At 40.7% G+C, this 22701-nt stretch overlaps 1 protein-coding gene across 1 annotated transcript in view; it reads left to right on the forward strand.

Moving 5' to 3' along the window:
• Nucleotides 1-771: 771 nt before the first annotated feature.
• MCCC2 (methylcrotonyl-CoA carboxylase subunit 2) overlaps nucleotides 772-22701 on the forward strand; it is a 64322-nt gene continuing 42392 nt past the window's right edge. The window contains exons 1-6 of the mRNA XM_037149059.2: nucleotides 772-1054; nucleotides 5974-6040; nucleotides 9115-9199; nucleotides 10830-10931; nucleotides 14510-14637; nucleotides 18249-18361. Coding sequence (XP_037004954.2) covers nucleotides 926-1054; nucleotides 5974-6040; nucleotides 9115-9199; nucleotides 10830-10931; nucleotides 14510-14637; nucleotides 18249-18361 — 624 coding nt within the window. The 5' untranslated portion in view covers nucleotides 772-925. The remainder of the gene's footprint in view (nucleotides 1055-5973; nucleotides 6041-9114; nucleotides 9200-10829; nucleotides 10932-14509; nucleotides 14638-18248; nucleotides 18362-22701) is intronic.

Here is a 22701-nt window from a genome sequence, read left to right on the forward strand (position 1 = left end):
GACATTCACAGCTCAGTCATTCACAGCACCTCTTCCATACACTGCACAAAACTTTTTTTTGCATTTCAATTGCGTTTTTACCTGTCTTGAAATAATAAAGCATATGTTGAAAATACTGCTTATTTTTTCCACCTTCAATATTAAAACGGCCATTTGAAAATTCACCAATTTTGATCAGTTTTTTTAAATGCACACAGATATGAAAGCTGTCACAATACAATTTAACAAAATTGTTTGAAGTTAAAGACAACTAAACGCTACTAGAGCCATCTTACAGAAAAAAAACATTTTTTGGTTAACCAAATAGTATATCCAAGTAGCAATTTATTACTATTAGAATTTTTATTTTTGCTTGTTATGATCTTCCCACACTATAAAAGATGGCGCTTTTTTTCTGCACTGTAAGCCCAGTGCCAGAATAGCACCCGACAAAGAAGTCATTGACATTTTTCGCTGAATAAATGTATCCTCCAAAGAGTTTTCTTAGGGCAGCTTAATGTCTGTTCTGTTTCCAGCTCACATAAAAAAATAAGCCTTCTCAAGCCTTGAAATGCCTTTTTTATTAGCAGAGGATGAGGAAAACACAATAGAAAATAAACGAGTCCAAGTCCAACGAATTTAATAACATCACCAACAGCGCCAGAGGAAGCAGGAAGACCAGGAAGGGATCGCTCCGCCCCTAGACGTCCCGCGCTCCTGGGATCGCGATAGGACGTGATTTCGCACGGCTGCTCCTCCGTCCCTTATTGGATGTTTGGGGGGCGTGGCGCGTATCCGGGCGTGTCTGAAGCTCGGGGTTGTTTCAGGCTTTTGGTGGCCGGAAGGACCCGAGCTGAGCAGTGAGAAGTGGGGAAGGGAGAGGAAACTGCACCGATTCCGGGCGAGCAGCTCTCTCGTGTGCCTCCCTCGCTCCGTGCCCGCTGCCATGTGGGCCACCCGGAGGTTAGCCGCCTGGCGGTGTGCACGCGCTTCTGCCCCAGGGCTGCGCACCTATCACCGGGACTCCGTGGCCACGCTGGGCACCCAGCCAGACTCGAGCTCAGCCGTCTACCAGGTAGGCTGGGTGATCGGCCTGGGAGCCCCTGGGCGGAGTCTGTGGTTTCCTCTTCGACCCATCCTCCAGTGGCGGGCCTGGGGAACTAGGTGCTTGCCGGCCTGGGAAGCAGGTGGACACACTTTAACAGCTCCTGTTCTTTTCTTTGGAGCATCAGTCATGACTCTGGGACGAACTAAGAGGTCTTGAAGATTGAAAAAAAATCCAAATCAAATACATTTTAGTCTACTTTGAGCATTGTCACTGTTTTTTTTTTTTTTAATCTTTGAAATCACTGGTTCTCAAACCCTGGCTTAGCATTGTCAGTTGGGAGCTCGTTGAGTATGTACAGCTGTTTTAAGCTTCACCCTGGACCTTTTGGGCCTCTGGGATGGGGTCCTGGTGTTTACACTGTTAATGAAGTTCTGGGGGCGTGGCGGCAGCCAGGTTTGGGAACCGCTGGCCTAGTATGACTCACCTTGGGAGTTGTGTTTCTCAGACTTCAGTTAAAATAGTTGCTCATGTTAATAGAAAACATCCCATCCCACAGTATCTCTGAATGGCTTTTCTTGGAACTGGGAGCTATTACAAGGTCAAAAAAACAACTCGCAGCTTCTAAAATCTCAGCTGCACAATTTCATTCTGTCCCATGGTTTCAAAGCTTATACACGTAACATTTAAGTTGTGCAGATAACTTTCAGAGAAGACACTTTAAAAACTTCGTGCTTTTGGGAAAACAAGGAAATAGAAAGAAAACCAGCAGGCTGAGACAAACCTATGAGAGGCTTCCCAAAGTCTTCAGGTTTCCTGGGGTCAGAAGAGGATGTTTAATTCTGAAACATTAAGTAATTACTGTGGTCTGGGCACAATTTTAGGTTTTTGGTACAGATGGGATGGAATCATAATTTGGGGGGGAAGATGGACAAAAAAGGAGGTAACTAGAATGCATTATGATAAGCTTGACAAGGTGGCTACAAAAAGCTGCATATGGGAAAGAATGAGTGTTGGGTGTTGATGGTGGGGAAGAGCTGGCCAGGATCAGAGTAGAGGATGAGAGACCAGACCGTAGAAACTCAGGGAGTTCCTAGAACCTGGGTACAAAGTTGTGAAGATGTATAATGTGTGTGAGAACTTGCAGTCATGGCTAGGGTGTGGAATTCAGGGGGCAGAGGAATAAAGTGAGGCCTTGCACACAGAAGACACATTTAGATCCATTTCATAGGCTGTGTGCTGAGATATTAAAGTAGAGAAGTGACATGATCCCATGGACACGGTAGAAGCATCAGTGTGGCAGCATTGTGGAGGATGGGTTTCCTACCTTTTTGAATATGGCTGCTTCTTGGCTGGTTTTCTCTTGGTTCCTGTAGGCTTTTGACTGTTTTTTTTTTTTTCAGAGCTCCTATAGGGTTATTTTAGCCAGTTTTTGGTTATTTGTGGTGTCTCTGTTGAAGATTGAGGGCCCGGAACTTCCTGGGCTGCCCCATTTTTGACATCAGGTCTGGGCCTATTTTCTTGACAGTGGCTGTTAGCTATGGGTTAGGGAATATGGGCTTGAGAATGTAACTTCTTTCTCTGTGTAGAATGTTTTAAGTTCTGGTCCAGTCTACATGCCAGAAATCAGAATAGGGAAGAAGCTGTGGTGTGGTGGAAACAGCACTGGTCTGTCTTTCATGTATGTTAAAAACTAACAATGCATTTCCACCGGGGGAAAAAAACCTGGAGGGAAATAGGGTCAAGTATTAACAGTGGCCCTATCAGTGGGCAGAAGAGGCACTTATAGCCTGTTGGTTTAAGAGCAAGGTTCTGGAGCTAGTGACCCCTGGTTTAAATCCTAGCTATACTACCTGTTGGCTGAGTGATTTGCAGATGTATTCATAGCCTCTTTGTTCCTCAGTGAGCTCAACTGTATAATAGCCTTAATAATTGTGGGTATCTTATAGGCTTACCAGTATAGTTCGTGACTGCTTAGACCAGTGCTTGTAATAAACCTTTTCCCTCCTGTCCTCAAGGTCATCTCGTGATGACTTTTTGTTTCAGTAGTCCTGTGCAGCAAACAATCCCAAGATGTCAGTGTCCAAAATAACAAGGTTTTTTTTTTTTTTTGGTCTTGGATCTGTGGGTTGGAAGAAGCAGTTCTGGTCTAAGCAGTGCATGAGATTCAGGTCTGTTCTAATTGTTTCTTATTCCAGGACCCTGACTGAAGGGGTAGTAGCCACTGGGGGAATGCTCCTCTCATAATGGGAGGCGAGTGCAGAAGAGGAGGGTGTGGAAGCCCTTTGGCACTCTTAAAGCCTCTGCTTGCAGTTGGTAACTGTCACATTTGCCCACATTCCACTGAATAAAGCAAGTAACTATGAACGGACTCATGGACTGTGGGTTGGGGAAGTATAATCTCACAGTGGATCTTGGCAAGGGTGGAAGGGAAGGAACAATTTTGAACAAGTAATGCAGTTTACTTCATGGTCTAAGATCGTTGCTTAAGCTCCAACTATTATGTCTGAGTTTCAAAAGGATACCCTCATCTGCTTGTCCTCTTTTTAAGGAGCCTTTTTAAAAGTCATACTTTCTGCCTGTATTTCATTGGTTAGAATTTAGTCACAGAGCCACACCTGTCTACATAAGAAGGCCAGGATATGTTACTTTTACAGCTGGGCTTGCCGTCACCTTGAGTAAAATTGGGATTCCATCATCAGGAACGAGGGGAAGCATGGACATGGATAAACACTGTCTGTTGACTATAACAGATAGCATGGAGGGTGTGGGCGTGTTCTTGTGTTGGATGTTAAAGGAGTTCAATAAGGGGCACCCATATCTCCTGACACCTCCAGCTACAAGTAGTAAACTTTTGATGTGAAAAAACCATAAACAGGGAACAAAATATGATAAAGGCATGCTTTGGGTGGAGATGGTACCTAGAGGCCTCGACCACAGTCTGGTTTCTCCCTGCCTAATTTTCCTAGTCACTCATGTTAGACCAGTAACACATACTGTCTGCTCTCACTTCTTCCAGCACTATGTGCTTCAGAAAGGCTTGGTAGTGACGGTTTTCTTTACTTTTTAACGGGAGGCTAGCTTAGCGGGGGGGGAAAAATTTCTTTCAGAACCAGCTTTAGCTTTGATTGTTGCTCTTCTAAATTGGACGACATCATTGGCTGCAGCAGTCGTACCCTGGGATTAATGCACACTTTGAATAGAGGCTTGCTGGTTTTCTCTGTACATCTGTGAGCTATTCTGAGCTTTGGTGCCTGTGGTGTGCAAAGCTAGCAGGAGACTGGCAGGTAGGAGGCAGGAGGGAGGTGGGGGCAGGGAGAAAGACTAAGAAACTGAAGGCACACCAGAATCCCATAAGCTTCTGGATGATGTACAAGGGAGGAACTTGCTAGAGGACATTGCGGGGATGCATTTAGCACATCTTTGTTGTCTTGAAATGTTCTGTTTGTCCAATGGAAAATTCTCTGGACCAGACAGAGCATTTCAGGACAAAAAAGGTGGTACAACTTATATTTTAGAAAAGACTTAAGAAGTACATCAACCAATTGTGGGTATATAGACCTCTCATGGGATCCTATTCAGATAAACTGTAAAAAACAAATATCTGACATCTGGGACAATGTCTTCACTAATTGGATATTTGAGGATATTGACAGGTTATTAAGAGGCGATGGTGGTCCTTATCTTTTGGAGATTTGGAAATACAGATCAGAGGTTATGTCTAGGATTTTATTCAAAATAATTTAGGGTGGGGTCTATACAGGAAACAATTTTTGGCTATATATAGATAATTGTCAGAGTGCATTGGGTCCATTTCATTACACTAGTCTTTTGCTTTTCTATGTGTTTGATAATTTCCATGAAAGAAAGTCAACAACAATGACAATAAACCATACCAAAGTGTGGCTGAACGTGTTAGTGAAACCCCCTCTCTTTAATTTGCTATAATGCAACCTGTTTGTTCCCTCCTCTTGTAGTGCTGTTGAGTATGTCGTAATGACTGGATGGACTTGCTCAGGAATTAGCCAAAGGGGGGTTGTCCCATGACCTCATGGGAGGGACTGTCAGAGCTGATGAAAATAGGAGCTAATGGAGCAGTATCATAAAGATCGTAAATTCTTCTAATTTTGAACAGCTGGATAGCTGCTCAGCATTGTGTCACTTAAAGGGAATTAAGTCACCAGACATGTTCATCACATTGTGGAGAACAGAATGTGTTAGCAGGATAAATTGAATTTTCAAAAATAATTCACTAAGTATTGTTTTAAAATAGTGTGCTGATCCAACAAAACTTAAAAATAAGGGTAAAAAGTTAGTCCCTCTGCTTTTTTCACTTCTCACTGTTTATATGTTCTCATATATTACTCTAGAAAATTTCTGACCATATGCAAACAGTTCTATTTCTTTTTACACATAAAATAGGGTCCACTTTTCCCCCTTGGCTCTGTTTTTAAGTGTAATTAGTCAGTTATCAAGTATTTCTGCATTGATTAGACTTTCCTCAGAATAGTTATAGACAGGGCAGAAAAAAGTAAGATGTCATTCTAATTCTTAAAAATTAAGGAACATATGGCTTATACTTCTTAAAATAGAAAAACAAACAGATTAATTAAGTTTAGTAGATGTTTAAGAAGGAAAGACGTTGAAATGAGTAGGAGTGACCAGTATGATGTTGGCTTTAAGATGGAACACGCCTTAGGCTTTAAAAGGGGGTACGATTTGGATAGCTGGATCGGGGTGGCCTGGTGGTCGTGAAGAGTTTGAGCGAAGCCACAGGCGGGAATTAATCTTCCCGTACAATGGACCGGCCTAGCATGGAAACTCTGTGAATGGGGCGGCCCAGTGTGGACACCACATGACATTGGCATGTGACATTTTTCTTAACCCATATTTTGGTAAGAAAGGTAATTGCTTTCTAATATTACTTTCTTTCTTTGTTTCTGTTTTAGGAAAACTATGAGCAGATGAAAGCACTAGTAAATCAACTCCATGAACGAGCACAGAAAATAAGACTAGGTAAACACTCCTTTATTTTTCAGCTGTTAACCTAAAAATAAAAGGCCAAAGTAAGAGGCAATAAGCATTTATTTGAGATCCGAAAGAATAGATATTCTGGAAGCACCGATTCGGGTCAAAACCCATTGTTCCAGTTAGGACGTGAAGACCAGGGTACGTGTGAGAAAGTTAAAGGGAATAATGACATGAATAGAAAATGGAGGAGTTTTTATGGATGTTCATAAACTAAGGAAGGAACTTCTATAGGTAAGCTAACATACTGATGGTAAGTCTAAAGAATGTCTTTAGTTTTCAGTCCAGTAGTCGTGCCTGCTTTCCTGATATATCAGCTTTGCAAATAGTTGTTTGGAACACAGTGCTGCTTTAGGCCCAGCACAGAGGTAATCTTGTCAAGTTTTAATATTCCAAAGGTTTGAGGGATAAGCTACGCATGGCAGTTTGTCTGAGATGGCAGCTCTGACTCTGTTTTGAAGTGGCTCCATTTATATTACTTTTCACAGTTTTAATTAAGATGTCCCTTTATAGTTATAGGCTTTAGGAAAAACTAGTAAGCATTAAGCTTTTGACTCTTCAAGACTATGAATGCAGACATTTTTTTCCTATTACTTTGTTAGTTTTTCTGCTCATATAACCACTGTTTGGGGAAAAGTAGAAATTCAAATTCATCAATTGTCAAACTGTTGCCTCTTAAAGGTTTTTATTTCAGTTACAGTATCAACACTGTGAAAGCAGAGGCTGATAGCTGTGTTGTGATCGCCCCCTGGTGACAGCAACAGAAAGATGCTATAAATTGTAAAATGTTTCCTAATCTCAGGGATCTTAAAATATAAACAAAATGTATGTCTTAGAAGTGATGCAATATGGTAAATGAGAGCGAAGGAAACAGGCTTTTCTGGCTCTGATTATGTGGGAGTGAGATAATTAACATGGAATATTTAAGAATAGTTTTTGGAAAACTAATATACTGTTTCATGATATTTGTGGTCCGTATATCCAAGGCCAGTTTAAATGCCAGAGGAGCTTATTCTGTGATCTGAGAATCTGTGTCAGGATAGCCCTCTTTTCAGTTTTTCTTAATGAAACCAGAATTCACTAGTTGTTCCAAGTTGCAGAATTAAGAAAGAACGATATCTTCAGCACTAAAACCTTGTTCCCCTCTCTTTGTCACCCCAGCCTCCCCTGCCGTCCCTTCCTCAGCCAACCTCTTAGTGGGCCCTAAGTCACCTGACTTTCCAAAGACCCTCACTGAGCCCTGGCCTTCCTTGTCCTACTTCAGATTCATTTTTCTTTCACTATTTATTTTTAAACAGCTTTATTAAGGTATAACTTACATACTATGAACCACATACTTTAAAGAATACAGCTGGAGTTTTGACATGTATACATTGTGAAACCATCACCACACTCAGCATAATGAACTTGTCCTTCTCAGAAGTTTCTCCTGCCCCTCAGTATCCCCTCCCCATACCCATCACTTCCTGCCCCTCCCCTAATTCCCTCCCCTATCTCCACACTCACCCCAGTAGGGAACTCTGTGTTCCTTATGGTTGGGAGGAAGGGAGAGTGATTTAACTTAAGTGCATATTTTGTAATTAAATCTTTCCCTCTCAGAATTATTTTCATTTTAAAAGAGTGGATGTGTGATATTACTTTCTTGTAACCTTAAGAGAGATTTAATCTTAAAAATATGACATCCATCTCTTCAGGGAAAAAAAAATCCTTCTACATCCAGGAAGGAGTCCTGGTTTTAAAAATAAGGCTATACTCAGAAGCTTGTTTGAAATAGATATGAACTTTTTTTTCACTTAAAGAAACAAAGAAATAGCTTTCTTAAATAGCTGAACATTTCATTATACAAAAAGTATGCTAAGGTGATATTCTTGTGCAACAGTGAAAATAAGCACCTTAAAGTACAGTTTGATCCTTCTGATCCATTGCCTTGGTTTGCAAAGAGTGTGGTATTGATGTTCCCGAACCTGGGGCCGAGGAACCCTCCAGCCGGGTGAGGCCTGGTGCACCTCTTACCTTGAGCAGCCTCAGCAGACTCTTCAATAGTTTTTATTTTCTTTGTCTAGAACAACATCAGGAAACACCAAAGACAATCTCTGAGTCAAGATACTGATGAAAGGGGACTTTGTCATTGCTACATAAGAAAGGCTTGCAACTCTCCTATTTGGAGGCAGCCTAAAACCTCATGGGTTGCTAGTGGCACTGTCAGATAAGTTTTGCTGTGATAGCATGGAGGTCACATCTAAAGCAGTGCTTTTTACCTGGTGCAGGTGAAGGCAGGAGTATTTCAGATTTCATGTGGCACAGTGCTAGGTATTTGTAGTAGGCATTTCATAACTGGGGAGTTGGGGCAGTGTTTGCTGTGCATGAGTTGCAGAGCAAAGACTGTCATTTCTTTAAGTATTTGTTAGCGAATTAAGAAAATGTGTAATATGCTGTGAAATCAGGGATAGATTGATTTTAGTTTCTTTTTTCTTTTTCTTTTTTAAATGAAAAAATTTCAATTACAGTTGACATTCAATATTATATATATTAGATTCAGGTATACAACACAGCGCTTAGGTATTTATATAACTTATGAAGTGATTCCCCCAAAATATCTAGTATCCATCTGAGGTCATACATAGTTATAGTCAATAATATTGTAATAGGGATAGACTGATTTTTTAAATGGCCTATTTACTTATTTACTTCAGAAAACTGGAAGTTTGTTCAGTGGATGGTCTGAAAAATTAGCCTTTTCTCATAGAATACATTGAACTTCTAAAAGTTCTATATTTAAAAAAAAAAAAGCCCTGACCAGGTAGCTTGGTTGGGACATTGCCCTGATAATGCCAGAGTTGTAGGTTTCATCTCTGGTCAGGACACATACAAGCATCAACCCATGAAAGTGTGAATAAGTGGAACAACAAATCGATGGTTCTCTCTTTCTCCCCCCGCCTTTCTCTTTCAACTCAATCAAATAAAATTAAAATTAAAAGCTCTGAATGTTGACTGCTACATGTTTTTCTGGCATTAGGTTAAATGGAGACCTTTAATCTAATCTAATCCTGTTTTTGTCACAGGGGGTAGTCAGAAAGCCAGAGAACGCCACCTATCGAGAGGAAAACTGTTGCCCAGAGAAAGAGTCGATGGTCTGTTGGACCCAGGGTTGGTATATACCCAAGTGCTAACTCAGGTTCTCTATTCCACGGGACTTTCTTAGACAGCTTTATAAAGAAATGATTTTAAATTCTGGTTCTTATCTTAAGATTCAACAACAAATGTTTATTGAGAGGCTACTATGTGTCAGGCGCTGTTAAAGGTGCTAGTGATACATCAGTGAACAAAGTAGACAGAGGTCCTTGCCCAACAGGGGTTAACACTGCAGCAAAGGAGACTGAAAATAAATGGTAAACATCGTTTATTTTATAGTGTATTAGAAGGTGGTAACTGTCATAGGAGGGAGAAAAGGTAGAGTAAGGGAAGAGAAGATGAAGGTCAACTGCAGTTTTCAGTAAGGTGGTTCGGGTAGGCGACAGCTGAGCAAAGATGTGAAGGAGTGAAGAGAGAGAAGCCTGCAGATACCTGGGGACGGTGTTGCAGGCAGAGGAAGTGGCTGGTGCAAAGGCCCTGAGGTGGGAATGTGCCGGGCGTGCCGATACACTCACGGAGCCAGGAGGCCAGTGTGGTTGGGGTAGAGGATATGAAAGGGAGAGCAGTAGAAATGGGTCAAATTCCGTAAAATCTTGTAGGCCAGGATAAGAATTTTGGCCCTCACCCTGAAAGAAATGGGAGGCTTTTATGGGGTTTTCAACAGGAGACTACGATGATCTATTTGACTCGTTTTGAAGAGTTATTCTGGCGGCTGTGTTGTGAGTAGGCTGTGGGCAGCAAGGGTGGGAGCACTGAGACCAGGTAGAGGGCTCTTGCCGTGATTCAGGAGAGACGCGAGGGTGGCTCGGACAAGGGCGGCGGTAGTGGGATGATGAGAACGTCCGCTCTGGTGTGTTGTCGAGACAGAGTTAACCCAGCGGCGCTGCCTGAAGGACTGGATTAGGGAGATGAGGTGGGGTGGAGAGGAGGAGACGAAGACTCCAGAAGTACTTTTTACGACATGCACACACTTCCCGACTAGAGACGAACAGTGTCAACCCCTAGCGTATATCCTCCTAGGCTGTTTTCATTAAATGTGTATTAGACACGATTTTTTAAAAGAAAAATGTAGTCATACTAAATTTGGGTTTTCTAACTTCCCCTTTTTTTCTCACTTACTGTATCATGAACATTTGAATAAGTAACAGCTAGAATAAAACAGTGCGGAAAAGCTTGATCCCAGATTGCTTATTAAAACCCAGCTCTGCCACTTACTAGTGACTCAGACAGGTGACTTAGTCTCTTGTTTCGGTCCTCATCAGTCAATGGGGATTATAATAGGACCCACCTGGGGAGGCAGGTCTTAGGAGCGAATGAGTTAGGTTTCTGAAAGTCCTAAAAGAGAGCCTGGCACAGAGTAAGTGCTACATAAGTTTTAGGCGCGATGTTCTTTCTCTATTAATAAACACATTTGTAAACATCTTTTAAAACAGGTACCTAGTGTTCTATTGTATGGCTATGCCACATAAATCCCAAAAATATTCACACAAGATTTTGTTCTAGATATTCTTTTTGTAGATTATTATATACAATATGCATAGTTGAAACATTGGCTCGTTAAAGAAAAAATCTTTTTCCATATGTAACTGTTTAAATATGCCTTAAAAAGAACATTAATTCAAACAGCATCTTTTCTTCCTCTTAGGTCTCCATTTCTGGAATTATCCCAGTTTGCAGGTTACCAGATGTACGGTAATGAGGAGGTTCCTGCAGGTGGCATCATTACAGGCATTGGCAGAGTGTGTGGGTGAGTACTGTACTCAACACTCAATGTGGAGGGTCAGGAAGAGTGACAAGGCACAGGCGTCCAGCACCCTCTGCTTTGTATATTGGCCTATAAATTTTATGCTATTGATATTACTTAGGACTAAGGCTTCCTGTGCAGATGTGTATTAGGTTCATTTGTGGAGCTTTAGAGATAAAAATTGAAGGGAAAAAACCCTTGCAAAGGCCCTGAGGGATCCAATCCAGACCTCTCTGCTTAATCAGAATCTCCCGGTGTGGACATGGCCTGTGTGGTTTTTCATGCTTACCGGGTAGTCGCTTCACGTTCAGGGTGAGAACCACTGTCTTAGAGGAGCAGCCATCCAAGTGTGGCCCCCAGGTAGCATGAGCATCACCTAAATGTGATGAAATGACACAGGTCTGGCTTAGAAATGTAGATGATCAGGTTTCCCAAGAGATACTAAATCAAATTCTGGGCTGGGGCCCTGTAGTCTGTCCTCAAATGATAATATTTGAGAACACTGTGGACTTAGGGAATCCAGGCTGCTAGGTGTTAGATGTATTTGTATATATTTATGTAGGATGTCACATTTTCTTCAATGTTACCATGCCAGGGACTGTGATAAATACTTCCTACTGATTAGTCGTCTTAATCTTTACCACCGCCCCTTGAGAATGGGTGTTATTACCGTTACAACTGTTCTGACATAAGGAAATGGGGTTTAGAATGTTAAATAACTGGCCCAAGATCAAGCCACTGGCAAAGCTCAGCTTTGACCTCAGACAGTGGGATCTGAGCCAGATACAAGTACTTTTGATTCAGATCCTGGTTATTTATGTCTGTTCCTCTGCCTGGCCAGAACTCTGTGCCTGCAGGGGAGGTGCAGCTGTAGCCATTTGCCATTATTGCGGAGCTGGCCTCAGGTGTTCCTGGTTTCTATTCCATAAGCTCAGCCACTGCAGTGGAGGAGAGCTCCTAAGGGGATAGGCCTGAGGCCAGAGCCCATCACTGAGCCACAGTGTGGACTCGGAGTGTAAAGGCCTGGCTCCTGTGCCCATTTTTGAAGATGGGCTTTGGGGTCAGTCCCACTTGAACCACATGGATTAAAATAGAAGCCAGTTTCTGAAAGAAAGTTTAGTTCTGTTCTCAAAATAAAAGGTGCTGTGTAGGCAAACCAGTAGATGTACAATATAATATTTTTGTGAACTGATTTCTCATTGTGTAACATGTCTGGGACCTGGCTGTGTCTCTTGTCCAAGGTCATGTATCTAGTAAGTGGGAGAGCCAGAACTCGGCCTAGCTTTCTCTGCCTTCCCTGTGCAGCACACCCAGGGTGGGCAAGCTGTGAACATGCTCTGGAGGCCTGGGGTCATGGCCCAGCCACCTGTCCTAGGCTGAAATTCCCTTTGAAGTCTAGTTTGTTTAATGTTAATGTTAAAAATTTGCATTCCACTCTCTAAAATGTTGATTGTAGTGGAAAAAGGCTTATGTGTATGAACTGTCAACGTAAGAAATGTCCAGACCTGTAGAGAATTTTTGAGAGTTTATTTGAGCCAAACTGATGATACATGCTGGGGAGCAAGATCTCAAATGCTCCACAGAATAACAGTTTTGCACTTGAAATTAAGGAGGGAACTAAGGAAGATTACTTGGATCGGGGAGAAGAAAGCAAGGTGGGGATTGGATTACAGGATGGAGAACCAGATTATGTGCTGTCTTCCGGAGAGTTACAGTTTGTTTCAAAGGTAGATGCACAGAAACAATGGACGGGTCTTGCTTAAGGCCAAGATAAACCTTTTACTAACAAGTTATAGGCCTGGGCAGTGACTCCACACCATGACCTGCCCACTTAGGAATTTATGATCAGATCACCCGTGAGGTTACTTCCCGCCAAACCCCCTTTTTTCATCCGCAGACCTAGTGAATGAAACAGAGGCTCAAAGGAGCTTCCCTGTGACGTTGCAGTGCACACTGCTGGCCACACACCCTAAGAGGAGAAGCACAGCACTGCTGAGGCCGAGTGCTCATTCCAGTTCTCTGTTTTCAGCAGGGATTCAATGCATGTCTCTTTCAGAACTCTATAGAGAGTATGGAGTGAGATAACAAAATATCATGAGTATAAAGAAGATTAAATTTTGTAAAGAACACACTGTTCTCTCAGGTTTCAAGTGGAACCCCCCATCTTCAGGTTCCCTGGCAGTGTTGAGCAGCTGCCTTAACCTTCCATCTGTGTTCACCACCCTGTCTTGTGTATGACTTGGGGGCTGAGGTGCCCAACAACCTGGTTTGGTGGACAGGTACTGTCGATGACTCAGTATATAGTATACGTGCTTTGATATGCTGTTTTAAAGATTGCATCTGTTGTTTCTTTAAGGAGGATGAATGTTACATTTAAACATTTTTAGTTTCATAAAAAAGCATATGGCAGGAATGTTGAAAAACTTTTGAAAACATGAAAACTAATTAGTCTTGTTGGGTTAGTTTTTATTTTTGCAAATTGCTTTCCTCAAAGGACACTAGAAGGTTAATTATGAGGGATTTCCTTGCCCTTGAGACCTGGATTTTGGAGGGGGCATTATTGTTATTCCTATCTTTTTAGGACTCTTTCATTCAAATACCCATTATGAAATGTGGCTTAGGTTGTTAGTTTTTCACTGCTAATGTAGGACTGATGACTCTTGTTAAAAGTGATCATTTTCTGCATCCAAGATGACTCTATCCAGCAAAGCTATAATTTAGAATGTGGAAGGGCAGAGAAAGTGCTTCCCAGATAAGGTCAAGTTAAAGGAGTTCATCATCACCAAGCCCTTATTATATGAAATGTTAAAGAGACTTATCTAAGAAAAAGAAGAAGATCAAAACTATGAATAGTAAAATGACAACAAACAACTATCAGCAACTGAACCTAAAAAATAAAAACCAAAACAAAACTAAGCAAACAACTAGAACAGGAACAGAATCACAGAAATGGAGATCACATGGAGGGTTATCAATGGGGAGGGAGACAGGGGAGTATGCGGGAAAAGGTACAGGGAATAAGAAGCATAGGTGGTAGGTACAAAATAGACAGGGTGAAGGTTAAGAGTAGTATAGGAAATGGAGAAGCCAAAGAACTTTTATGTATGACCCATGGACATGAACTAAGGGTGTGGGGAAATGTGGGTGGGAGTGGGGTACAGGACAGAGGGGAATAAAGGGGAGAAAAAAGAATGCGACAACTAATGGCACAGTCAGTAAAATATACTTTAAAAGAGTGATCATTTTCTGTTTTATAAACGAATATGTGAACTGTGATTAAAACTTGCTTTTTTTATCTCAACTTTTTAAATTGTTTTTCAAGTACAGTTTTCTGCCTTTTCCCCCCACACCTCTCCACCACCCCAGCTCTCCCCGCCTCCCTCCCCCACTTCCACTCCCCTTCTTGTTTTTGTCAGTTAGAGCTTACTTTTGTGTCTTAAGATTGTCTACTGATACCTCTCATTGGTCTTGTGTGCTGGAAGTTGAAGGTGGCATTGGAGTATTTTGGAATGTGATGTAATTGGCCTTTGACTGTGAAGAAATCTCTCATATTCTTTTCCAATGAAATTTCTGCCTTTCAGAGTAGAATGTATGATTGTTGCCAATGATGCCACTGTCAAAGGAGGCACCTACTACCCAGTGACCGTGAAAAAACAATTACGGGCACAAGAAATTGCGCTACACAACAGGCTCCCCTGCATCTACTTGGGCAAGTCAAAAGAGTTATAAAATAAACTATTCTTAGCTGGTAAAATATATGACTGTTTACAAGGATTTTATGACTATATATATATTAAAAACTTGTTATTACTGAGTATTTTTTATGACTATTGCTTTTTTCTGTATTTACAAAAGAAATACATGTTCTTGTCTGGGAGAAAAAGTAAATAATAACTACCCATAATAACATCACTGAGGAGTAACCTTTGACAGTATTTTGGTTTATGCCAGTTTTTTTTCTACAGGTGTTTGCTTTTTTCCTTCCATATATATATTTTCTTCCGTTAATGGGTTCAAACTATGAAAAAATAATAGCTAATATTTTTGAATCTCTTGTGTTTCAGGTTGTCAGGTACTATGTTAAATGTTTAAGTATGTGACTTTGGCCAAGATGGAGGCGTAGGTGGAAACACTTTGCATCCTCGCACAACCAAGTCTAAAAATAATAAAGTTTTAACAATAATAAACACAACCAAACCACACAGAAAATCGAACAATATGGAGTCTGAAAATAACGAACCGCTCAGCTAAACCAGTGAGAGGGGCAAAGCCAGCAGCGGAGACCGTTGGACAAAAAAGATCCCCAACTGGGGCGGTGCGCAGGCAGCCGAGGGCGCAGATCCGAGGTGCAGGCTAGCTACGGGGGGACCCAGGGAAGAGGTGCGGCTGGCTATCTGTGGTCGGTCTCCCATTTGTGCCTAGATTAACCAGTGAAGAGGCGAGCATTGAGACAAACCGCGCAGGCCCCAGCAGCCGCGCAGGGGCGGTGGGCTTGCACATTTGGGCTTAGATAAACAGGTGGGGCCAAGCGGTGGGATGGACTGGGCGAGCGAAGAGGACCACCATTGCTCCCTCTCTGACCCTGCCCCCACATACAGCATGACAAACCAGCGACCTAGGTGGCCCCACCCTGGTGAACACCAAAGGCTCCGCTCCTCATACATAACAGGCACAAACAGATCAAAACATGGCTCAAGAACAACTCAGAGCCCCAAAGCCAATAAATCTAAGCGATGAAGAAATAGCCAAACTTTCAGATGCACAGTTCAAAGCACTGGTGATCAGGATGCTCACAGAACTTGTTGATTTTAGTCACAAATTAGAAGGAACATATGAAGGCTAAACTAATTGAAATGAATGGTAATGCACAGGAAACCAATAGTAATGGAAAGGAAACTGGGACTCAAATCAAGGGAGCAGACCAAAAGGAAGGAAAGAATGACCAAACAGAAAAATATGAAGAAAGAAGAATTCAAAAAAATGAGGAGAGGCTTAGGAACCTCCAGGACATCTTTAAATGCTCCAACATCCAAATTATAGGGGTACCAGAAGGGGAAGAGGAACAGTCACGAGTGGAAACCTTATTTGAACAAATAATAAGAGAACTTCCCCATTCTGGCAAAGGAAATAGACTTCCAGGAAATCCAGGAAGCTCAGAGAGTCCCAAAGAAGTTGGACCTAAGGAGGAACACACCAAGGCACATCATCATTACATTAGCCAAGATTAAAATGAAGGAGAGAATCCTAGAAGCAACAAGAGATAAGGGGACAATCACCTACAAAGGAGTCCCCATCAGACTGTCAGTGGATTTCTCAAAAGACACCTTACAGGCAAGAAGGGGCTGGAAAGAAGTATTTCAAGTCATGAAATCCAAAGACCTACAACCAAGATTGCTTTATCCAGCAAAGTTTTCATTTAGAATGGAAGGACAGATAAAGTGCTTCTCAGATAAGGTCACATTCAAGGAGTTCATCATCACCAAGCCCTTATTATATGAAATGTTAAAGGGACTTATCTAAGAAAAAGAAGTTAAAGAAACATGAACAGTGAAAGGACAACAAACTCACAGTTATTAACAACCACACCTAAAACGAAAGCAAACTAAAAGGACAGCTAGATCAGGAGTGGAAACAGAAATGAAGATCTCAAGGAGGGTTAGCAACAGGGGAGTGGGAGGAGGAGATGGGGGGAGAAGGTACAGAAAATAAGTAACATAGACAGTAGATAGAAAATAGATGGGGGGGCAAGAATAGCATGGGAAATATAGAATCTAAAGGACTTGAGACACATGGTCATAAACTAAAGGGGGGGTAATGGTGGGGATAAGGGGTAGGGTGGAGGGGAATAAAGGGGGAATAGAACAACCGTAACAGCATAATCAATAAAAAAATTTAAAAAAATGTTTAAGTATGTATATAATCTTTTAAAGAGATACATATTTTTAAATTAATTTTGGAAAGAGAAACATTGATTTTTGTTGTTCCACTTATTGGTGCATTCATTGGTAGATTCTTGTATGTGCCCTGACTGGAGATAGAACCTGCAATCTTGGTATTTTGGGATGATACTCTAAGCAACTTAGCTACCAGGCCAGGGCTCAGTATGCAGATAAAATTTAAAGAAATTTAACTTAATTTTAATTTAAAAAATATATATTTCAATTATAGTTGACATATACTCAATATTATATATTACTTTCAGGTATACAACATACTGACTAGATACTTATATACGTTATGAAGTAATCACCTGATTAGGTTTAATAAGAAAATTTAATTTTCAATGAAAGAATTTTACATTTAAAATTAAAATACATTTACATTTAAGTATATTTTTAAAAGAACATAAAAGGAAGCCAGTATATAAATGTCACTTTCTAGATATTGGTTTAGTTTTGTAAAATGCTAAAATATATTGTTCATTTATATGGGAATTTGAACAGGTACTGATGGAGAGATTTTTAAGGGGAATTTGCCTGGTTGACTACTTTGTATAGATAGAATATAGCAAATGAGGTCCTTCTGCTTTCAGGTGCTATGCTGAACAGTGTAGGGGTACAGGGAAGAGTATTAGGAGGTCCTTATCCTCGGCCCACTTCTAATGATTGGAGACAAGATGTAATGCATCAAATAAAAATAAAAGACTTATGGTTGTAGGCAGGAATAATAGGTATGAGACTGACTTTTCATAGTATTACTATGTGTACTCACAGTGTGTACTGAGCTCAGTGTTCCACACATTATTTCATGTTATCCCAATAAGAAGTCTTATGGGAAAGCTACCATTATCTTCATTTCACAGGTGAGGAAACCGAGGTATAGAATGGTTAGGAAACACGCCTGTGATCACAAAGCTATGAAATAACCAAGCTCTGTTTTGAACTCAGCTGACATTCTTATTCACCACTCTATAATCTGCATTAAAAGCAGTATCAGAAGGCAATATGTGGTACACTGTCACAGAAGTTCTGTAGATGGTTTCCGTATTGGTTAAAAAGAGGGAAAGACACTTTTTAAAGATGATCTGGTTAAGCATTTACAGTGTTTCTGAAGCTTTGGCTGGTCCTCAAAGCAGAGAATATAGCACACATCTCAGGTGGAGTTTGGCGCAGGGGTAGGAGAGCCTAATGGACTTGAATGAAACAGTGAAGTGTTTCGGCTACATTGTAGGACTGGAGAAAGATGCTGTAGAATAGTTTAGAAAGATGGCACAGATTTTAAGGGTTAAGAAATGATGCTGTCACTAATGCAAGTCTTTCTGCGTGTACCATATTTTGTTCATGGAGATGTACTTATTTCTTTCCTTTTCCTTGTCTTCAGTTGATTCAGGAGGGGCAAACTTACCTCGACAAGCAGATACATTTCCAGATCGAGACCACTTTGGCCGCATATTCTATAATCTGGCAATTATGTCTTCTAAAAATATCGCACAGGTAGTTTCTCATTAACAAGATATGTTGTTTTTTTGCTCTAAATGACTCTTCTAAGTAGGTACTCTCAGATGACTTAAAACTAATGAATTCAGAGTTTATTCTTTTTCCACAGAAAGTATCTAAGGGTTACCTGTAGTCAGGTTCTTCTGTTAATTATGGGAATACACTTTTATTGTAATAGAGGTAGTTTACCAAAGAAAAAGAGTTTTAAAAAGAATGGGCACCATGTCATTGTTTTTTGTAACCATATTCTGGAGAAGCTCTAGTGTGTGCGTGAGGAGACATGTACAGGAAAGTTTGTTGTGTTGTTTGCACCGCAGAAGTGAAAGAGCAGGCTTAACGGCCATTAATGGAAGATCACTAATACAGTTTTTAGCTGTTGAAGTGAATGAACTAGAATTGCATGGATCAACATGAATACATCTCAAAAAAGATTTTGAGTAAAAAAATAATGGAATGTAAAAAAAAAAACCAAATACATTTTGAAGCTTTTTAAATTAAAAAAATAGTGGAATAAATATATAGCCAATTGCTATGTATGTTAAGCTTAAATACATCAAATAATACTGCCTTTTATTTATGTCTGAACATGCACATGTGAATAAATGCACTTAGCTTTAAAATAATGGTCACCTTTGAGGTGAGAGGGAGAGGTGTTTGGGAGGAGGTGTACAGAGGCTTCAATTATGTCTGAAATATTTTATTTCTTTAAATCTGAAAGTAAATTGGGTCAAATGTCAAGATTTATTAAGACTTGGTATTATGTAGAAGGATGTTTATTTTATTATTCTCTAATCTTTTTTGCATGTTTGAAATACTTCATAATACTGATGCTTGTTACTCCTTTATGTTTTATTGGATTTCTTAAGTTTGTAGATTTTTACTAATATTCTAATTAATTAGTCCTCACTTGCAGTTGTGTCTCTTTTTTATTTTCTATCAGTAGAGTATATTATTATTCACTCTATATATTTACTGTTACATAATACCTTTGCATATCTCCGTGCTTTATTTATCTAAATAGAAAATTCAGCTTTGCTCAATTTTGCATAGATGGCTCTTCCAGTATCTGGTATGAAGTTCTTAATGTGACCTTGGGCAGAGAGAGAGCAAGTGAGCAAGGGAGTGAGCAAGAGCACTCTTTGTAGGTCTTTATGTGGCCTTCTTTGGGTGTCTGTGTTTACTTCTCTGGCTTGTAAGGACATACTCGTCATGGATTTAGAGCCCACCTGGGTAATCCAGAATGATTTTATCAAAAGAGCCATAAGCAAATGAAGTCACATTCCCAGCTTCTAGGGATTTGGGTATGGTCAGACCTTTTAGGGGGCCACTATTCAACCCACTGCAGACTTCTGTCACCTGGCAGTCTCATTTTTTTTGCTTTCTCTATTGATGTAGTTTTTGTGGAAACCACATAAAACATCAACCAAATATTTATGGAGGACTTGCTGTGAGCCAGGCACTGTGCTGGTGACCCAAACCAGAGCAGGGGTTGGGGAGGTCTTTGCTCCTGTGGCATGTACAGTGGGAAGTGCTTTAAAAATCAGGTGTTCTTTAAGTTCAAAGTGTCATGTGCTAGGGATAAGCAGTTCCTGCCTATGGTTAAAAAAAATCTAAAATGCCTCAGGGGCATGTGAATGAACGCCTTCCTATTGTCTGTTTCATTTTTGTTTCCTAAAAATTTTAAGATCAGTATTTTTTTAACTGAGCCATTTCTCTTTATTTTCTTCTCTTTCACTCCAAAGGGAAGTGCATGGTTGAGGTTTGCCTTTTGATATTTTTATGAACTTCTTCGGATTAAAGAAATTTATTTATTATATACTAGTCTCCACAGTGCCCATCCTGATCTTGCCCCCTGTGTACGAGCTCCAGCCCTGAGGTCCGCACCAAGGCTCCTGCTGCACGTGTTGCTGAGTCTGCTCTGTGTGAGCACTGCTGCGTCTATTAACAACAGTTACTTACTCTGTCGTCTTTTATCCCAGAAAGAATTGTCCTGCTTCTTCTCCAGCGCTAAACTTGGCATTTAGAATCTTAACACCAACCCCTCCTTTGTGCTTTATCCATTTCTCTCTTTTACTTTGATATTTTCTCATCCACAAATTTTTCTCGTAGACAGTAGTCACGTTGATTTCTTTTTTTAAAAGGAAAAAGAAAAAGTACTAAAAATAATGTCGAGAGCAAAGGATGTTTTTCAGCTTTTCCTGTTCCTTGGAGCTTCTCTCCTGCCCAGAATTACCAACCTACTCCCCTCCCCCCCCCCCCTCCCTCCCTCTCTCTCTCTCTCTCTCTCTCTTTCTTTCTTTCTTTCTTTCTTTCTTTCTTTCTTTCTTTCTTTCTTTCTTTCTTTCTTTCTTTCTTTCTCTTTCTCACTTTCTCTCTCTCTTTCTTTCTTTCTTGTACTGAATTTATTGGGGTGACATTGGTCAGTAGTTTAAAAATTTTTTTTATTGAATTTATACAGTCTCCTTGAGGATTGGCCCAGGATTGTCTTTCCTGCTGGCTTGCTCTCCTTAGAAGCATTCCGCCCCAGAGGGCCCTGCCAACGGAAGGAGCAGATCCTCACTTCCCACAGCCTTTTGGTCCTGTCATTGTTTCCTGTCTTGAAATGCTCTAGGCTTCATGCCGCTCTCTCCATTTAACCCTGCCAGCCCTAGCCAAGAACTTGTCCTTAATGGTTTAATACAGTCTTATGACCTACCCGTCATCTCTCTGTTCTTTTTCTAGTCCTGACCTCCCTTCACTCCTCTCCTTACACCCAGGACTTCTGTTTTTGTGGATTTCTTGCTGGTGCCATTAGGTTTAAATTTCACATTGGGCACTTTAGCTTCCCCTACTAATTTATTTCTTCACCTGTGTTCCTGTGTGCTGTTAATGATCCTTGCCTCTTGTTCTTTTCCCTAAAATTGAGACTTTGATATCATCCTTGACTCTCCCCTCTTTTTCCTCTACTTAATTCTTTTAGGTCAAAAGTACATATAGTATCTTCCTTATTTTTGTATGTTCAGGAGCTCCTCTGTTGCTGGGAAGGTAATCAACACATAATAAACCTTTGGTGAATGAAGTCCTGTCAATTTTTACCTTTGGGTTGGTCCTCAGTCCACTCCCAGCACCACCTCCTAGGCAGTTTGGACCTTCATTACCAGCTGTGCAGTGGCACTAGCTTTGCCCGTCTTGTGTCCCTGACTGCCGAGTCTCTCCTTTTCTGTTGTGCACATTACTGCAGGGTTATTCTTTATCTGGTTCCCTGGTTCCAGAACATAGTTTCTACAAAGTAAGCTTCAGACTTCTTAGCTGGTACTCAAGACCCCGGGCGATCTGGTTCTAACCTAATTTTCTGGCCATGCTGCTCATACTCTGTAAACCACTGCCAGTCTGCCCCGCGCCGTGTTCCTGTGCACCTGCCTGTAATGACTGTCCGCCAGGTCCTCTCCCCTGTCCGGGGGTCCAGGTCTCCAACCCATCCTCCAAGGCACTTCTCAGACGCCGCCTTTCTCAGGAAAGCTTCCCAGAATTTCTTACCAGAAGTCATCTTTTCCTTCTCCCATCTCCTGTAATTCTTGAGCTATACCTTACTAGTGGCATTTATTCCTTTTATCTAGATAGATCCTAATTTTCCTCACAAGACTTTAACCTACTTGAGACCAGAGACATTATCAGATTATATTTTCACACATTTCTGTAAGAAGGTGCTTACTTAGTATTAATTAGAAGAGTGAAAGTTATATCTTTATAACTAAATAGTTACAAAGAAAAAGATTATATCCTTATGACTATAAAAGTGATGTCTAACATTGAATAATTCTGCTTCCTGTGTTTTAATATGTTTTATTATTTAGGCTATTCACTTGACTGATAAAGACAATTTTGAATGTTATTATAGGAAACAATTGTGGTAACTCCAGTGCTGTCTTGTTTGCCTTCACACAGCTAGCACTAGCTTCCTTGCTTGCTCAGTCCCCGTTTTCCTCCTCAAGGCTGGTTTTTATTTTAATGTTATTAACCTTGCCCATTGTATATCCATGTATTCACTCCAAGATCTATGTCTTTCTCTGTTATTTTCTGTATTTTTGCAGTGATAAAAATGTGGGCGGATTCCTTCAGATCTTCCAAGTTTAAAATTTTTCAAAGAAGAAAAGACAATTCAAATGAGATACTTTGTATTCTCTTCGCTCATTATTATTATTATTTTAAATATGTTTTATTGATTATGCCATTACAGTTGTTCTATTTCTCCCCTTCATTCCCCTCCACCCTGCACACCCCTTCCCCACCATTTCCCATACTATTCTTGCCCTCCCTCCTATTTTCTGTCTACCATCTATGATACTTATTTTAGGTGC

Source organism: Artibeus jamaicensis, unplaced genomic scaffold, assembly GCF_021234435.1.
Source record: "Artibeus jamaicensis isolate MK-2021 breed Jamaican fruit bat unplaced genomic scaffold, CSHL_Jam_final scaffold_369, whole genome shotgun sequence".
NCBI classification, from domain to species: domain Eukaryota; kingdom Metazoa; phylum Chordata; class Mammalia; order Chiroptera; family Phyllostomidae; genus Artibeus; species Artibeus jamaicensis.